This window comes from Geotrypetes seraphini, chromosome 15 (assembly GCF_902459505.1).
Source record: "Geotrypetes seraphini chromosome 15, aGeoSer1.1, whole genome shotgun sequence".
In the NCBI taxonomy this organism is placed as follows: domain Eukaryota; kingdom Metazoa; phylum Chordata; class Amphibia; order Gymnophiona; family Dermophiidae; genus Geotrypetes; species Geotrypetes seraphini.
In genome coordinates this window covers 1,965,535-1,980,963 of record NC_047098.1, presented here as the reverse complement: position 1 = coordinate 1,980,963, position 15,429 = coordinate 1,965,535, and the positions used below count along the sequence as shown (strand labels likewise).

Sequence of the window (15,429 nt, the reverse complement as noted above, 5' to 3'; positions counted from 1 at the left end):
GTTTTGCTCACCACTAACGGCATTATTCCTGGATATTTAAAATTGGGACCTGTGCAAGCTTTGGTTTTGAAAGTCTGCTTATTTTTATGCTGGTTAACATAGCCGCTTAAGTTGATGTAATGGGACAGAGCAAAGGTCCATCAAGCCCAGGATCCTGTTTCCAACAGTGGCCAACCCAGGTCCCAAGTACCTGGTAGAAACCCAAAGAGTAGCAACATTCCAGAGCTGAGATTGTGATGTCATAATGCTTCATTCCACCAATGCCTCAGAGCCAACCTCATCAGTGATGTCACAATGGCTGGATTGTCCTAGTCTTGGCTCACATAAGAACATAAGAATTGCTGTACTGGGACAAGCCAAAGGTCCATCAAGCCCAACGTCCTGTTTCCACCAGTGGCCAACCCAGGTCCCAAGTACCTAGTTAGATCCCAAGTAGTAAAATAGATTTTATGCCGCTTATCCTTGGAATAAGCAGAGGATTTCCCCCAAGCCATCTCAATAATGGCCTATGGACGTCTCTTTTAGGAAATTATCTAAACCTTTTTTAAACCCCCGCTAAGTTAACTGATTTCACCACATTCTCCTGCAATGAATTCCAAACTTTAATTACACGTTGTGTGAAGAAATATTTTCTCTGGTTTGTTTTAAATCTACTACTTAGTAGCTTATATCGCATTCCCTCTAGTCCAAGTATTTTTGGAAAGAGTAAACAAACGATTCACATCTACCCTTTCCACCTCACTCATTATTTTGTAGTCCTTTATCATATCACCTCTGAGTCGTCTTCTCCTGACTGAAGAGCTCTAGCTGCTTTAGCCTCTCCTCATAGGGAAGTCGTCCCATTCCTTAAGAGGCCTTGGGTTGCTGCATAGGTGTTGTTAGTAGTTAAACCCTGCAAAAAAACCCAAAAACTAAAACTAAAAAACATTAAAAACAAATGTGCTAATTTTACAATTAGCATGTTAGTAAAAATACACTGGTTTAGTGCATATATGCATATAACATGCAGGAGCTCCACGCAGTTTGTAGAAATGCATATAGATACGAGTAATCTTCCCGAGGGCTCCATCACTGTGGTTTCCCCTCTCATCGTCCTCTCTTACAGCAAAAGTTGTTAGGTTTGGTCATTTCCGTCATTCTATGCTCACAGCTAAACTTTTCATGACTTGTGAGCACCCTTGGGTCAGATGTGATCTCCTTCCTCTTCCCTCTCCTACTGCAGTGAGAAAACCAATCTGGAGAAGACCATTCAGGCCATGCAAAAGCAAGTTCAAACAATCCAGCAGGAGAATCAGAAGTTGCAGCAGGCAAATAGTGACCTTCAGCGGCAACGAGAGAGCCTAGAGGATGAGAAGGAAGATGTTCTGAAGGACAAAGAGAGAGCACAGAAAGAAATTGAGCGTGGGTATGTGTTAAGACGTTACTTAAGAGAGTAGCTTTGAGTGAACGATTGACACATGTGCACAGCCCTAAGAGCAGTGACAGGGAAAGCAGCCTCCTGTCACTGCTGTTAGGGCTTCTGTTTGTTTGGTTTTTTTAAGGCACAGATGTGCGTGTGTTAAAAAAGAAAAAAAGCCCCCGTGCCATGCCCCCTCTGTCACTGTCCCCCCAACCAAAAAAAAAAATGACAGGAGGGATGCCCGCTCCCTCCTGACACCGGAAGCTTCCACTCCCCCCCGAACCAAGAAAAAATGGCAGGAGGGATGCCCCCTCCCTCCTGCCACCGGACGCTTCTGCTCCCCCCAACCAAGAAAAAATGACAGGAGGGATGCCTGCTCCCTCCTGCCACCGGACGCTTCCGCTCCCTCCCCCCCGAATCAAGAAAAAATGGCAGGAGGGATGCCCGCTCTCTCCTGCCACCGGAAGCTTCCGCTCCCTCCCCCCCGAACCAAGAAAAAATGGCAGGAGGGATGCCTCCCTCCTGCCACCGGATGCTTCCGCTCCCCCCCAACCAAGAAAAAATGGCAGGAGGGATGCCCACTCCTTCCTGCCACTGGACTTTCCCCACCAAACTGAACTATGGCAGGAGGGATGCCCCCCCTTCATTAGCCCCCCTCCTCCCCGGTACCTTTAAGTCGGGAGCAGGAGGGGTGCTCAGTCAGTCCCTCCCTCTTCTCCACTGGCTGCCGTCTGCAATACAGGCCTTAGGCCTCTCCCTGGTTCATCATTTGATGCACGGGGGGGGGGATCTTAGGTGTCTGAGCCAATAAGGGACTCAGGCTTCCTCTGTATCCTGGCTATAGAGAGAGCCTAAGGGAGGGGCCTGTGGCATTTGAACCAAACTCCCGCTGTATCCCTAAGGCTCCTCCCCCTTGTTTCCTGGGGCTGCATAGTGACAATGCTAACTAGTGCTGACAATAAGGGAGCCCTTAGTACCTCCTAAATAGAAAGTGGTAAGGACTCCCACGTTAACTTTTTTTCAATTGCTACATTAACACATGGCCAGGAAATGAAATAACTGAAAGGCTGAATTTATGGCCATTGTAGAAATGGAGCTCAGTGCAGAGGATGGAGCCATGTTAGGATGCACTGAGTCCGTTTATTTTCACATCTTAGTAAAAGGGCTCCTAGAGAAGCATTTCTAGCCATCCAGGCTTTTGGGGGGAATTAACAATGTTGCTGCTTCTCAGTTTTGTTTGCCTCTGGTTGTTTATGAAATACGTTTTTAGTGTTGTAATAGTATGATGTGAAGTGAGCAGCTGCAAGTTGGTTTGGTTTTTGTTTTTTTGAAAAATAAAATAAAGCATCTGCTTGAAGACTTATAAATCTCCCAAGAAAGCAGTGACCTGTTTGGAAATTGGCTGGTGGAAATACATGCTTTGTTCTGTGAGCTTTACCCCATTGAATACAGCTATTCTTAGGGCAGAGTTAGGAATTTCAAAAGCCATATGTATTATTTTAGTTGGAAAAGGTGTATAAAAGTCTGTATGGCTATTATGGAAGGTGTAGCTCACTGGTAGAGGTGGTGAGATCAAATCCCAATGCTGCTCCTTTTAACCTTGTCACTTAATCCTTGCTTTGAATGCCAAAGCCACAAAAAGGCAGTCCTCAAGTTACAGACACCCAATTTAAGTATGACTCGTACTTAAGAATGCGGTCACAGCTTCATTTGGTTTCACTGAGCAGTATTTCCAGCGGCAATGGGTTCACATTAAGAATAGAGTGTGGTTGTGCATGCTGTACCTTAGAGGGAACACTTGGTCCTTTTGTCAGCTGGGAGCCAGAATTAAGCAGCAAATCGACAAGTTCTGAGTTACACACAAATCTGGCTTAAGAACAGCTTGAAAAACGTAACCCGGGGACTGCCTGTATACAAGTCCCCTTCCCATTCTTTCCAAGTGAAAGTGCCTGTGGAGTTTGCAGCAATGTGAGAGAGATGAAAGTTTTCCTCTTAGTGAAGCAGATCTATTTCTTCTTCTCTTGGATATTTATTTAATTTGTTTTCTATCTTGCTTTCCCCAAAGAGCTCAGAATGGGGTACAGCTTAAACATACATAATATACAACTAACAGGTTACGATTTGCACTAGATTATATGCTTGCTTCCACAGCCTGGAGATTTCTAAACTTCTGAGTTCCAAAAATGAAACGGTTGTGTGTGTGTCTTTTATGGCCTCTTAATTCTTACATGTCTTCACAGCCACAAGCTTTTGGAGCAGCTGGAAGTGAAGAATTCAGGTCTGAAGACGGAGCTGATCCTGGTGAAGGAAGCCCTGAGCAAAGCTGCCTTGCAAAAGGAGATTTCTGAAAATGAAAAGGCTGAAACGGCTGAAGCACTTTCCAAGGTAGACAAGAATTCTGGAAACTCACTTATGGATGCAATCACAGTCCCTGGAAGGGACAGTCCACACTTGCTTAGTTGCATCTGCACGCTAACAGCTAAAACTGAATTTGGAAGGTGTTGGCAGTAGCTTGAGGTTTACTGGCATAGTAGGAACTAACGATGATTAATATTCATAATATTTAAACAGTTGCATTACTAATAACAGAAATATCTCTGACTTTGCAGTTTTAAAATCAACACCTTAAGCTGCCATAGTCTTTACTTTGGATGTTCCACTGAAGATATCACAAAGGGACTAAGAGCTTCACATGATGAGTGGATTCTATGAGTGCTGCAAAATTAGGATATGATTAAGAGATTAATGTGTGACATTTGGGCATCTAAATTTGAGAAATTTGATGAGTGTAAAATTTACGATCTTGGCTGTGTGAGTACGGTATTAGTTATACTTGATTAGATTGCTAAATTATTTTTTTCCCTAGGGTACCTATGAGGGGAGTGCTGAAAAGTCCTCAGCCCAGCCAACCAACTTCCTAAATCTGAACGTTATTTTTCCACTGTAACTGCAATGAGTCTTAGCTTATTTCATTAAGTATCAATTTGCAGAAACGAAATTCTCTGTTTTGACATTGTTTCAGATCATTGTTTGAACCATATTCACTTCTTGGTTGCGCTGAGAACTTTTCAGCATTGCCTCGTAATAGGAAGAAGTGCAAAAGTGGCATTGTGAGACTCAAAGGTGAAGGGGAGAAATATGTAGAAGCTGATAAAGAAAAGGCTGAATTGCTTAACAAATATTTCTGTTCTGTGTTTACGGCTGAAGTGCCAGGAGCGGGACTGCAGAAGACAAACGTGAATAGGGATGATTGATTTTCTGAGAGTTGTGTTCGTGAGGAACTGGTTAAAATAAAGGTAGACAAAGCGATGGGGCCGGATGTTGAACATCCGAGGGTCCTGAAAGAATTTAGGGAAGTTCTAGTGGCTCCACTGACTGACCTTTTCAATGAGTCTCTAGAGTCAGGAGTGGTACCAGAGGACTGGAGAAGGGCGGATGTGGTCCCTCTCCACAAAAGTGGACGTAAGGAAGAAGTAGGGGATTACAGGCCAGTAAGTCTGACTTCTGTGGTAAGCAAATTAATGGAAATGCTTTTAAAAACAGAGAATGGTCAAGTTTCTGGAATCCTGTAGATTCCAGGACCGGAGGCAACATGGATTCACTAGAGGTAGGTCTTGTCAGACAAATATGATCAATTTCTTTGACTGGGCGACCAGAGAATTGGATAGAGGATGTGTGCTAGATGTGGTGCATTTAGATTTTAACAAAACCTTTGACAGTGTTCCACACAGACGTCTAATAAATAAACTGAGTGCCCTCGGGATGGGTCCCAAAGTGATGGGCTGGGTCAGGAACTGGTTGAGTGGAAGGCGACAGAGGGTAGTGATCAATGGAGATCGCTCTGAGAAAGGGATGTTGCCAGTGGTGTGCCTCAAGGTTCTGTTCTTGGGCCTGTTCTTTTTAACATCTTTATAAATGATATTGCTGAAGGGTTGTCGGGTAAGATTTGCCTCTTTGCGGATGATACCAAAATCTGCAATAGAGTAGACACGTCAGATAACATAAGAACATAAGCAGTCGCTCTGCTGGGTCAGACCAGAGGTCCATCGTGCCCAGCAGTCTGTTCACGCAGCAGCCCATCAGGTCTAGGACCTGTCTATATCTATATCCTTCTATCCCCTTTTCCTTCAGGAAGTTATCTAATCCCTTCTTGAACCCTAATACCATACACTGTCCTATCACACCCTCTGGAAGCGCATTCCAGATGTCCACCACCCTTTGGGTGAAGAAGAACTTCCTAGCACTGGTTCTGAATCTGTCCCCTCTTAACTTTTCCGAATGCCCTCTCGTTCTTGTAGTATTCAAAAGTTTGAAGAATCTGTCCCTCTCTATTCTCTCTATGCCCTTCATGATCTTATAAGTCTCTATCATGTCCCCTCCAGGGAAAAGAGCCCCAGTTTCTCTAATCTTTCAGCATATGAAAGGTTTTCCATACCTTTGATCAATCATGTCACTCTTTTCTGAACCCTCTCGAGTATCTCCATATCCTTCTTAAGGTACGGCGACCAATATTGGACGCAGTACCCCAGATGCGGGCGCACCATTGCCCGATACAATGGCAGGATAACTTCTTTCGTTCTGGTTGTAATACCTTTCTTGATAGTACCTAGCATTCTATTTGCACTGTGCCGACGGCTTCATTGTCTTGTCCGCTATTACCCCCAAGTCCTTTTCTTGGGTACTTTCACCCATTACCAGCCCTCCCATTGTATAGCTGTACTTCGGGTTTCTGCTTCCTATATGCAAGAGTTTACATTTCTCTACATTAAACTTCATCTGGCATCTCGCCGTTTGTTCAGGTCCCTTTGTAAGTCTTTGCAGTCCTCTATATTCGTAACTCCACTAAATAGTTTGGTATCATCTGCAAATTTTATTACTTCGTACTTCGTCTCTGTTTCTAGATCATTTATAAATACATTGAACAGCAGTGGTCCAAGTACCGACTCCTGTGGAACACCACTCGTGACCATTCTCCAGTCCGAGTAGTGGCCCTTCACTCCTACCCTTTGCTTTCTACCCACCAACCAATTTTTGATCCATCTATGTACGTCTCCATCCACCCCATGGTTCTTCAGTTTCCGTAGTAGGCGTTCATGGGGTGTGAATAACATGAAGAAAGACCTGGCGAAGCTTGAAGAATGGTCTGAAATTTGGCAGCTAAAAGTTAATGCGATTTCCAGGTTTACCAGACATATCTCTTCAACAATAGGCGAACAAAAATCCCAGGAAATGAAGTTTAAGATGAGGTTTGATTGATTAATAACCAGTCTACAGGAGCTTGAACTTCAAGTTTCCATTCTCTGTGCAACTCACTCCGGAACCCCTTTGTAACTAAGCGTGACACTGCAGGCTCCGATGCCCATAGGAAATGAATAGCTTAGTAAAAAGGGGCCACAGTTTTCATAGAGTCCCCAAAGAAGCAGATATTTATATATAAAATTTCTACTGTAAAAATGCCTGAGAAAAGAACCAAGTTTTCAGCTGATTTTTAGACTGAAGTAGACTCACCTGTCTTCTCTTCTTGGATCTGTCTTCCACTGTTTTTTATTTTGTTTTATTTATGCTGAGATTGCTGTGAGTTTTCTGATCATGTTCTAATTTCTAAATTACTCTAATAATTATAAATTTAAAACCAAAAAAGGAATGTGTGAATGCTGCCTTGAGTGTCAAAGGAGAAGGGTTCCAAAGGAACAGGAAATGGAGAATTAAAACCCAAAACAAAAAGCAGCTGTAATATTAAACATTAATGAAATGTATGGGGGGTTGGGGTTTATTGCTATTTTATTATATATGGAAATTTGTAAGCTGCCTTGGATAAAGGCGGATTAAAAATGTTTTAAATAAATAAAATAATTTATTTACAAAATTAAAAACCAAAACAAAACACTTAACGTGGACATAAAAACATAAGAATTGCTGTACTGGGACAGACCAAAGGTCCATCAAGCCCAGTATCCTGTTCCCAACAGTGGCCAACATTCCAGAGCTGAGATTGTGATGTCATAATGCCTCATTCCACCAATGCCTAAGAGACAAACTCAGCAGTGATGTCACAATGGCTTGATTGTGCTGTACTTGGCTCACATAAGAACATAAGAGTTGACGTACTGGGACAGGATCCTGTTTCCAACAGTGGCCAACTTAGGTCCCAAGTACTTAGCTAGATCCCAAGTAGTAAAAATATTTTTTTTGCTGCTTATCCTAGGAGTAAGCAGTGAATTTCCCCAAATCCATCTGTTCTGTTGCAGGGCAGTATATTTGAGTGCAGTTGTGTATGATGCTTTTGCTGTGTGGTATATTGCTTGTGGTATCTGTTCTGTTGTGGGCTTTGTGCTGTGATAGCTTTCCTCACACACACATTCATTGACTTTTCTTGCATTGACTTTTTTCTTTGGGGGGGGAGGGAGGGTAGAATCTCCAACTCCTAAGCCCAGGATATGTGGAGTATAATTTCAGATTCTGAAATTGACCGCTTTTGTGGTGGTTCTGTATAGGGCGATGTGTGTGAAGCTTGTATGGTCACTGCCATGGGGGTCAGTCATTGCAGTGGGGGTGGGGTTCAGCTGCTACTATAGCTTTCTTTCCATTCTCCATCACTCAGACACACAGGGAAAGAGCTGCTTCCATTACTCACCCGGGTTCTTCTCTCCCCCCTCCCTGCTCAGACTGAAACAAGCCAGGCAGAGCTGGAGCTGACTCTGAACAAGCTACGGACGGAGGAGGCATCTTTGCGGGACTCGCTATCAAAGATGGGTGGACTGAACGAGAGTCTGGTGCAAGACAAAACAGAGCTGAACAGGATGATCCTGCAGGTACTGTGACGCTTTCCAGTGCCACATACCACGCTTATATATGATTTAGAGAAAACTATAGGTAGTAGATGTGCCAACTTACTCTCTATTGTGTATTAGAATCTGGGCACTCAGATGCTCGGTTGCTTACCACCAGCATTTTGCACAAATTTTGGCGCTTATCTTTAGGGGTTATGTACTGAATTGCCCTGGGTGTGCTTGCAGTTAATGGCTTTGGTTCTGGTGTCCTAGTGCAGCTGGAAGAGGAGAAAGCAACACTGATGGGCCAGAAGCAGGAGATTGAGCAGGAAAAGGCCTCCATTAGAGACGAACTGGTACGTTTGGAACAGGAGAAGCTGGAGCTACACACGGAGAGACATGGGCTGGATCACTCCCTGCAGGCCGTGGAACAGAGCCGTGAGAAGCTGGCCCAGAGCCTGCTGAAGCTGCAGAAAGAAAAAGCACAACTGCAGGAGCAGCTCGGACAGGTAAAACCAGAGAGGCCCAAGGAAGGCATGTCCTCTGCAAGCTGAAGCAGTTTCCCTAGTATACGCTTCATTTTTGTGTGTTTACGAGGCCTTATCTTCCCAGAATGCTTATGAAACATTCTGGAGCAGATCGAGGATTGTTAAGCACATTAGGTTTTACAGCAGAGCACTTAACCACATGGTTTGGTCATGCGGCTGATGCTATTGACAGGCGCTTTAGCATTATCACGGGGATAGTGAAAAATTTGTCCCCGGGTCATTCTCTAGTACAAAGGAAGTCTTGTGAGGGTTCAAATCTCTCAGAGCAAAGTTCCTAAATAACATCCACTTCATTACTGTGCATTGCAATTCATTCATATGCAGGATATACATTTTCCTCTTTTCTTGCAGTTCCTCCAGAGCTTGCAAGGCTTTTGTTGTATAGCAAAAGCTGTTGGAACAATACATTAAGGTGAATGAGCACATCCCCAAATCTTAGCCTAAGTCTAAAGCCCTTATGCCTAATAAGCAGGCCCCTTCAGTTTGTAACCTCCCTAGCCATTTTCAAAATTGCCCCAAAACATCAAGTAACCTTGTGTGTTCTTTAGTGGTTGAGATACATATCATCTTCCTTCTGACCTGCTTCAGCTGTCCCGGCAGAGAAGTGCTATTGCCGATGATCTTATCCAGGCACGGCGGGAGACGGAACGGCGCAGTGAGCTGCAGCTACGTACGTCACGAGAGAAGGAAGCACTAACAAAGGACAAGGCGAGCCTGCTGGTGCAGTTGACCGCATCTGAGCGTGAGAACAGGACGTTGGCAGAGGAATTAGCTGGACTCAGGTAAGTGAAAGGGATTGTGGGTCACGCAGGAGATTTGTCTGCAGTGAAACAAGTAATACGAAGGGTGACTGGATAAATGCAAGAATATTCCACTATTAGTCCTCTAGAATAAATCATTTGGAAGACCTCTCGCCTGGGTTTTTAGTTAGACTATCAGTCGGAGAATTTATAAAATAACGTGTGATTTGCCTTCGTACGCTTGATTATATGGTCATTTTGAAAAGTGGCTCAATATGTTCCAGGTTTGTTCATCTAACAAAACAAATTTAAACGTGAATCAGTTTGACCATCTATCTACAGATTGCAAAGCCACTAAATCTTAAATTATAGACCGGGTCATCTTCAAAACATGAAGCTCGACTCGATTAACAATCATAAGGTAAACCAGTAATAATAAAGCAAAGATTGGAACCCCAAAAAAATCAGATAAACCTAAATATGCAAATAATGATAAAAGAAATTTAAACAGAGCGAGTTGCTAAATGCTTAGATAATAAAAAGGTTTTTAGTGCTTTACTCTAGGGATGTACAGTTTTAAAATATACTTCTTCATAATTAGCTGAACCTGTAATTCCAAAGCTGCAAGGAAGCACAGGGATCGCAAGTTGTTCTGTGTTGGAAAAGCTCTTTTCAATAACAGTCGGTCTTCTAAGTGTCTTTGCCTCTGTCATTTCTGTATGTGTGTTTCTCGTGCCATATCTCGGTGTGTTGGAAACTGGAGTTAGGAGAAGCCGTGTAACTTAGTGTACTTGTTACTAGGGAGTAATGTTTGTGTACACTTTGAGGTAATAAACCGAAACCGGTTCTGCTCTAAGGCACTCACAGCTGATAGGTTTAAAAATAGGAAGGAAGGAGTGGAAGAGAGGAGTGGGTGAAAAGAAAGATCAGAAGTTGGAGAGAGAACATGCAAACCACAGCTTGTAAGTGAGGACACAGGTTAGTCTGGTGCCAGTGGAGAATAAAGAACGCTCCTTTCTTCTGTAGGAAGAGTCTGAGTCTCGGGGGTCTGGACCTTGCTGAGTCTGTACCCTCTTTTGCCATTGTATGTTTCAATACGTGCTTGCCTGACTTCAGAGCCCTTGGGGACAGGCTGCTCCAATCCCTTCATTTCCTAGAGATGTCTCCTCTGCCCTATGTGTCACAAATGTCGTCTTCCCTCCTCCCTCACAATTCACTATGGACAGTTGAGACTTTTTTACAGTTCAAGATACCTCCCAAATTAAATAGCCAAGTACGTTGTCTTCATCACGCTTCTTCCACATCAAAAAACTAGAATAACAGGGTGGTTGACTTTATTGGTGCTCCTTTGACTATTTTATGTATGTTCATTTTGCTGATCCTTTAGGGATAGGAGGATTGTTTAGTGGTGATAATGTTTGTCATGTAGTTTGGTGTTGTCAATTTAATTTTTGTAAAATGATTGAAATGTCATTTGTGTCTATTTATGAATGTGTTGCCTTGTGAAAGGCGGATTATAAATAAACCAATCCAATCATGGACAAGAAAGATCCCAAGCATCTCAAAAGCATCTGACCAGTTTGGAACCTCCTTTTTCAGATCGGAGAAGGAGGCCTTGGAAACCACCTTGTATGAGATCCAGCAACAGCTTGTCCAATTGGAGACTAGGAAAGGGCAAGCTGAAGTTGAGCACCAGAGCCTAATGCTGGCCAAAGAAGCATTGCAAGGTACCGTGGGAGCAAAACTACGGCTGTCCTTTTCTCCTCTTTCTTTTGCTTCTAACTTTACCCCTCTCGTCTCTTCTTTGCCTCCATTTTCCTCCCCTTTTCTTGCTCTCTCTTTCTACTCCCTCCCCCATTCTCTTTTCCACACCTGCTATTCTGCTTTGCTTTCTTCCTTGTTCTAGCTGAGATTGCAGCTGTCCGGAAGCAGACGGACGTTGAGCTAAGCAAAGTGGACCGAGAAAAAGAGCTTTTGTGCCAGAAGCTGTCTCAGATGGAGCAGGAGGCACAGGCTGCCCTGAGAAATGAGCAGGCTGCCCACGAGGAACAAGTGGATTGGCTGCAGAGGGAAAAGGTACAGGCCTGGTCTAGAAGCTGGGCAGCAAATCATTATGCTCCTTTCTCACTGCAGGGGCCTTAACTGATTTGATTTGTTCACTTGATATACTGCAAAGTATCAAAGTGATTTACAGCAAACCATTAAACAAAACATTGTACATCATACAATAAACCACTACATTATACATCACATAAAATAATTCAAAAATAAATTGATTAAGAACATCTAAAAGGAAAAATAAAATCACCAATAACACTGTTCTAAGTGAATGAACTTGCAAAAAACCAGGTTTTTCCTGCCTTGCGAAAACGGAGATGTGCTTGTGTTTTCCCACTGCTTTTTTCATGGAGGCTGTTCATCCAGTCCTGCTTTTGGCAGTGACATTGTGTTCTAAGAGAATGAGCTTAGGTTTTGTCACGAGTTTTTCACACAGCGTACATTGCTTCATGCTTTTCTCAACAAGTGACCAGAATCCAGTGCAACTTCCTGTGTAATTTCTGGTGATGTGGGACCTTTCTTGCGTGCAAAATCACGGGGGTTCCCTGCAGCTGTAGGCCTTTCTGGACTGGTGCAACTTTGCACACTTAAGTGTGCTTTGCAGTGCATACAACCCATGACCTGCCCGTGGTCCAGTGCACAATTTGTTCAGTTTCACCCAGCTGCTGAGAGCCAGCTAACATGCATTGAGGATAGCACTAGAACAGTGGTCTCAAACTCGTGGCCCGGGGGCCACATGCGGCCCGCCAGGTACTAGTTTGAGGCCCTCAGTATGTTTATCACAATCACAAAAGTAAAATAAAAGTTTCTTGATCATATGTCTTTAGCTATAAATGACAATATTATTATTAAGACTTAGCTGAAAAGAAAGATTTATAAACTATAAAGAGTTTTACCTCATGCAAAATTGTCATTTCTTTAATAAGACATTAACTATTTTTTTTCTGAGGCCCTCCAAGTACCTACAAATCCAAAATGTGGTCCTGCAAAGGGTTTGAGTTTGAGACCGCTGCACTAGAAGCACCAGGATCTGAACCTAAGCATTATGACAGGTTGAGTCATCCATGTTCAGTCTGATGACATTGGATCCCTCAAACTTCTCCTGTTAATAATAATAATAACTTCTTATATACCGCAGTACCACAAACAGTTCAGAGCGGTTTACAAAGGAAGAGACTGCATACAGACAGCGATATTAGAAAAAGCATTTAGAAATACATCAGCATAGAAATAGAATCAGAGAAATTTATCAAAAGATAAGTTTTAATTGATTTTCCAAAGGTTTGGTAAGAAAATGCATTTGAGATAAACCTACTTAGGCATTTGTTCCATTTACCATGTGTTCGATCTAAGAATCTCCCTGAATTGATTTCAGATTGAATCCCCACTTAAAAGCACAATACTTACTGCTAAATTAAGCTCATATGGGCTATTAACACTAATAATAGATTGCTATTACGTGATAATTTAGTGTAGGCTTTTTGGTTGAGAAGTGGACGCCTTTCTGAGGTTGCAATGAGGAGATGGATAGAATAAAATCACAGTCTGTTTACATAGTAACATGATGGCAGATAAAAGCCAAATGGCCCATCCAGTTTGCCCATTCATAGCATCCACTATCTTTTCCTTTCCCTGACAGTCCCATGTGCCTGTCCCAGGCTTTCTTGAAATCAGACAGTCTCTGAGACTATTCCATGCATCTACCACCCTTTCTGTAAAAAAGTATTTTCTTATATCACCTCTTAATTTCATCCTATGCCCTCTCATTGCAGAGCTTTCTTTCAAATGAAAGAGACTCAATTCATGCGCATTTATGCCATGTAGGTATTTAAACGTCTTTATCATATCTCCCCTCTCCCGTCTTTCCTCCAAAGTATACACAGATTGAGATCTTTAAGTCTGTCCCCATACGCCTTATCACGAAGACCACACACCATTTTAGTAGCCTTCCTCTGGTCCGACTGCATCCTTTTTATATCTTTTTGAAGGTGCGGCCTCCAGAATTGAACACAATATTCCAAATGAGGTCTCACCAAAGTCTTATACAGGGGCATCAATACCTCCTTTTCCCTACTGGCCATACCTCTCCCTATGCACCCTAGCATCTTTCTAGCTTTCGCTGTCACCTTTTCAACCCGTTTGACCACCTTAAGATCATCTCATACTATCACTCCCAGGTTCTGCTCCTCTTTCGTGCACAAAAGTTCTTCACCCCCAGCACTTCTGTTTGCAGATGGCTCTACGTCTAGAGTTGGAGGCGGAACAAGAGGAGCTGCTGCAGCAGATGACCCGAGAGCGGGAGGAGCTGGCAGCTCGCTTTGAAGCAGAGCGGGAAGAGCTTAGCGAAGAAATTGCGGTTCTGCAACAGGAGAGGGATGAAAGTTTGCTGATGGCAGAGAATGAGAAGCAGCAGGTAGGCAGGCGCTGGCAGTGTTGCCGAGCTGTAACCTTCATACTTACTGTGTGATATGATCTAATCGATGTACAGCTTTTAAAGTTAATGAGTTGAATGCTTTGATAAACGTTTAATCAAAATTTTAATAAACTATGAAACCATGACAGTCCTTTAAACTGCAGTATTCATTTATTCACAGAAGAGCTGGAGTGCGCCTTTGTCTGCCCACCTCAATGCCCAGCCATAGAACAAGAAGAGCGTGGGCAGCAGTGGTTAAAGTTACCCCCTGAGGTTGTGGGTTCAAAGTACCCACGCTGCTCCTTGTGACCCTGGGCAAGTCACTTGATCCCCACATTGCCCCAAGGACATTAGATAGATTGTGAGCCCACCAGGACAGAGAGGGGAAAATGCTTCAGTACCTGAATAAATCCATGTAAACCATTCTGAGCTCCCCTGGGAGAACAGTAGAGAAAATTGAATCAATAAATAGTGTGAAGAGTTTCAACCTTTGATAATCAGAGCTGGTATTGTGACATCATAATGCTTCATTGCACCAATAAGAGCCAACCTCATCAGTGATGTCACAATGGCTGGATTGTCCTAGACTTGGCTCCCTTTTACTACATTTTGATTTCTAGAGTGGTTAAAGCTACAGCCTCAGAACCCTGAGGTTGTGGGTTCAAACCCCCGCTGCACCTTGTGACCCTGGGCAAGTCACTTGATCCCCACATTGCCCCAAGGACATTAGATAGATTGTGAGCTCACCAGGACAGAGAGGGGAAAATGCTTCAGTACCTGAATAAATCCATGTAAACCATTCTGAGCTTCCCTGGGAGAACAGTATAGAAAATTGAATCAATAAATAGTGTGAAAAGTTTCCGCCTCTGATAAGCAGAGCTGGTATTGTGATGTCATAATGCCTCATTCCACCAATAAGAGCCAACCTCGTCAGTGATGTCACAATGTCTTGACTGCCCTAGACTTGGCTCACTTTCACTACATTTTGATTTCTAGAGTGGTGCAGTGGTTAAACCTATAGCTTCAGCACTCTGAGATTGTGGGTTCAAACCCCCGTTGCTCCTTGTGACCCTGGGCAAGTCGCTTAATTCCCCCATTACCCCAGATTCATTAGATAGATTGTGAGCCCACCATGACAGACAGGGAAAAATGCTTGAGTACCTGAATAAATTAATGTAAACGGTTCTGACCTTCCCTGGGAGAGAGGGATAGAAAATGGAATAAATAATAGTGCAAATTTCCTACAAATTCACATGTACATGTACTAAATATGTGTGTAACGTGATGGAATAATAGAATATTCTGTAAATAAATGCACATTTTACAGGTAGGCATATACACAAACCCAGTCTGAGTGTGGGAAGATTCGTAATGATGTACAATTGAAGCAAAACAGTAAGATATGTACGAATTACTAGAGCTTAGGAGTGCTCACGCCAGACCTTTAATTGGTGGCATGTGCTTACACCTAAACTAGAGGCTTTCTTTTGCAGTTAAGCTA

The 15,429-nt window shown here is 43.1% G+C and overlaps 1 protein-coding gene across 7 annotated transcripts in view; it reads left to right on the top strand.

Annotated features, from left to right (window-relative positions):
- The window catches only part of CROCC (ciliary rootlet coiled-coil, rootletin), a 94,946-nt gene that overhangs the window by 38,909 nt on the left and 40,608 nt on the right, over positions 1-15,429 (top strand). For all 7 annotated transcript variants that reach the window (XR_004537123.1, XM_033922292.1, XM_033922295.1 and 4 more), the window contains 8 exons: positions 1,223-1,405; positions 3,640-3,784; positions 8,065-8,211; positions 8,448-8,678; positions 9,306-9,499; positions 11,057-11,184; positions 11,364-11,533; positions 13,749-13,928. Coding sequence is in view for 6 of the 7 variants with exons in the window: in XM_033922292.1 (XP_033778183.1) it covers positions 1,223-1,405; positions 3,640-3,784; positions 8,065-8,211; positions 8,448-8,678; positions 9,306-9,499; positions 11,057-11,184; positions 11,364-11,533; positions 13,749-13,928 (1,378 nt within the window). In the remaining variant the exon portion in view is untranslated. The remainder of the gene's footprint in view (positions 1-1,222; positions 1,406-3,639; positions 3,785-8,064; positions 8,212-8,447; positions 8,679-9,305; positions 9,500-11,056; positions 11,185-11,363; positions 11,534-13,748; positions 13,929-15,429) is intronic.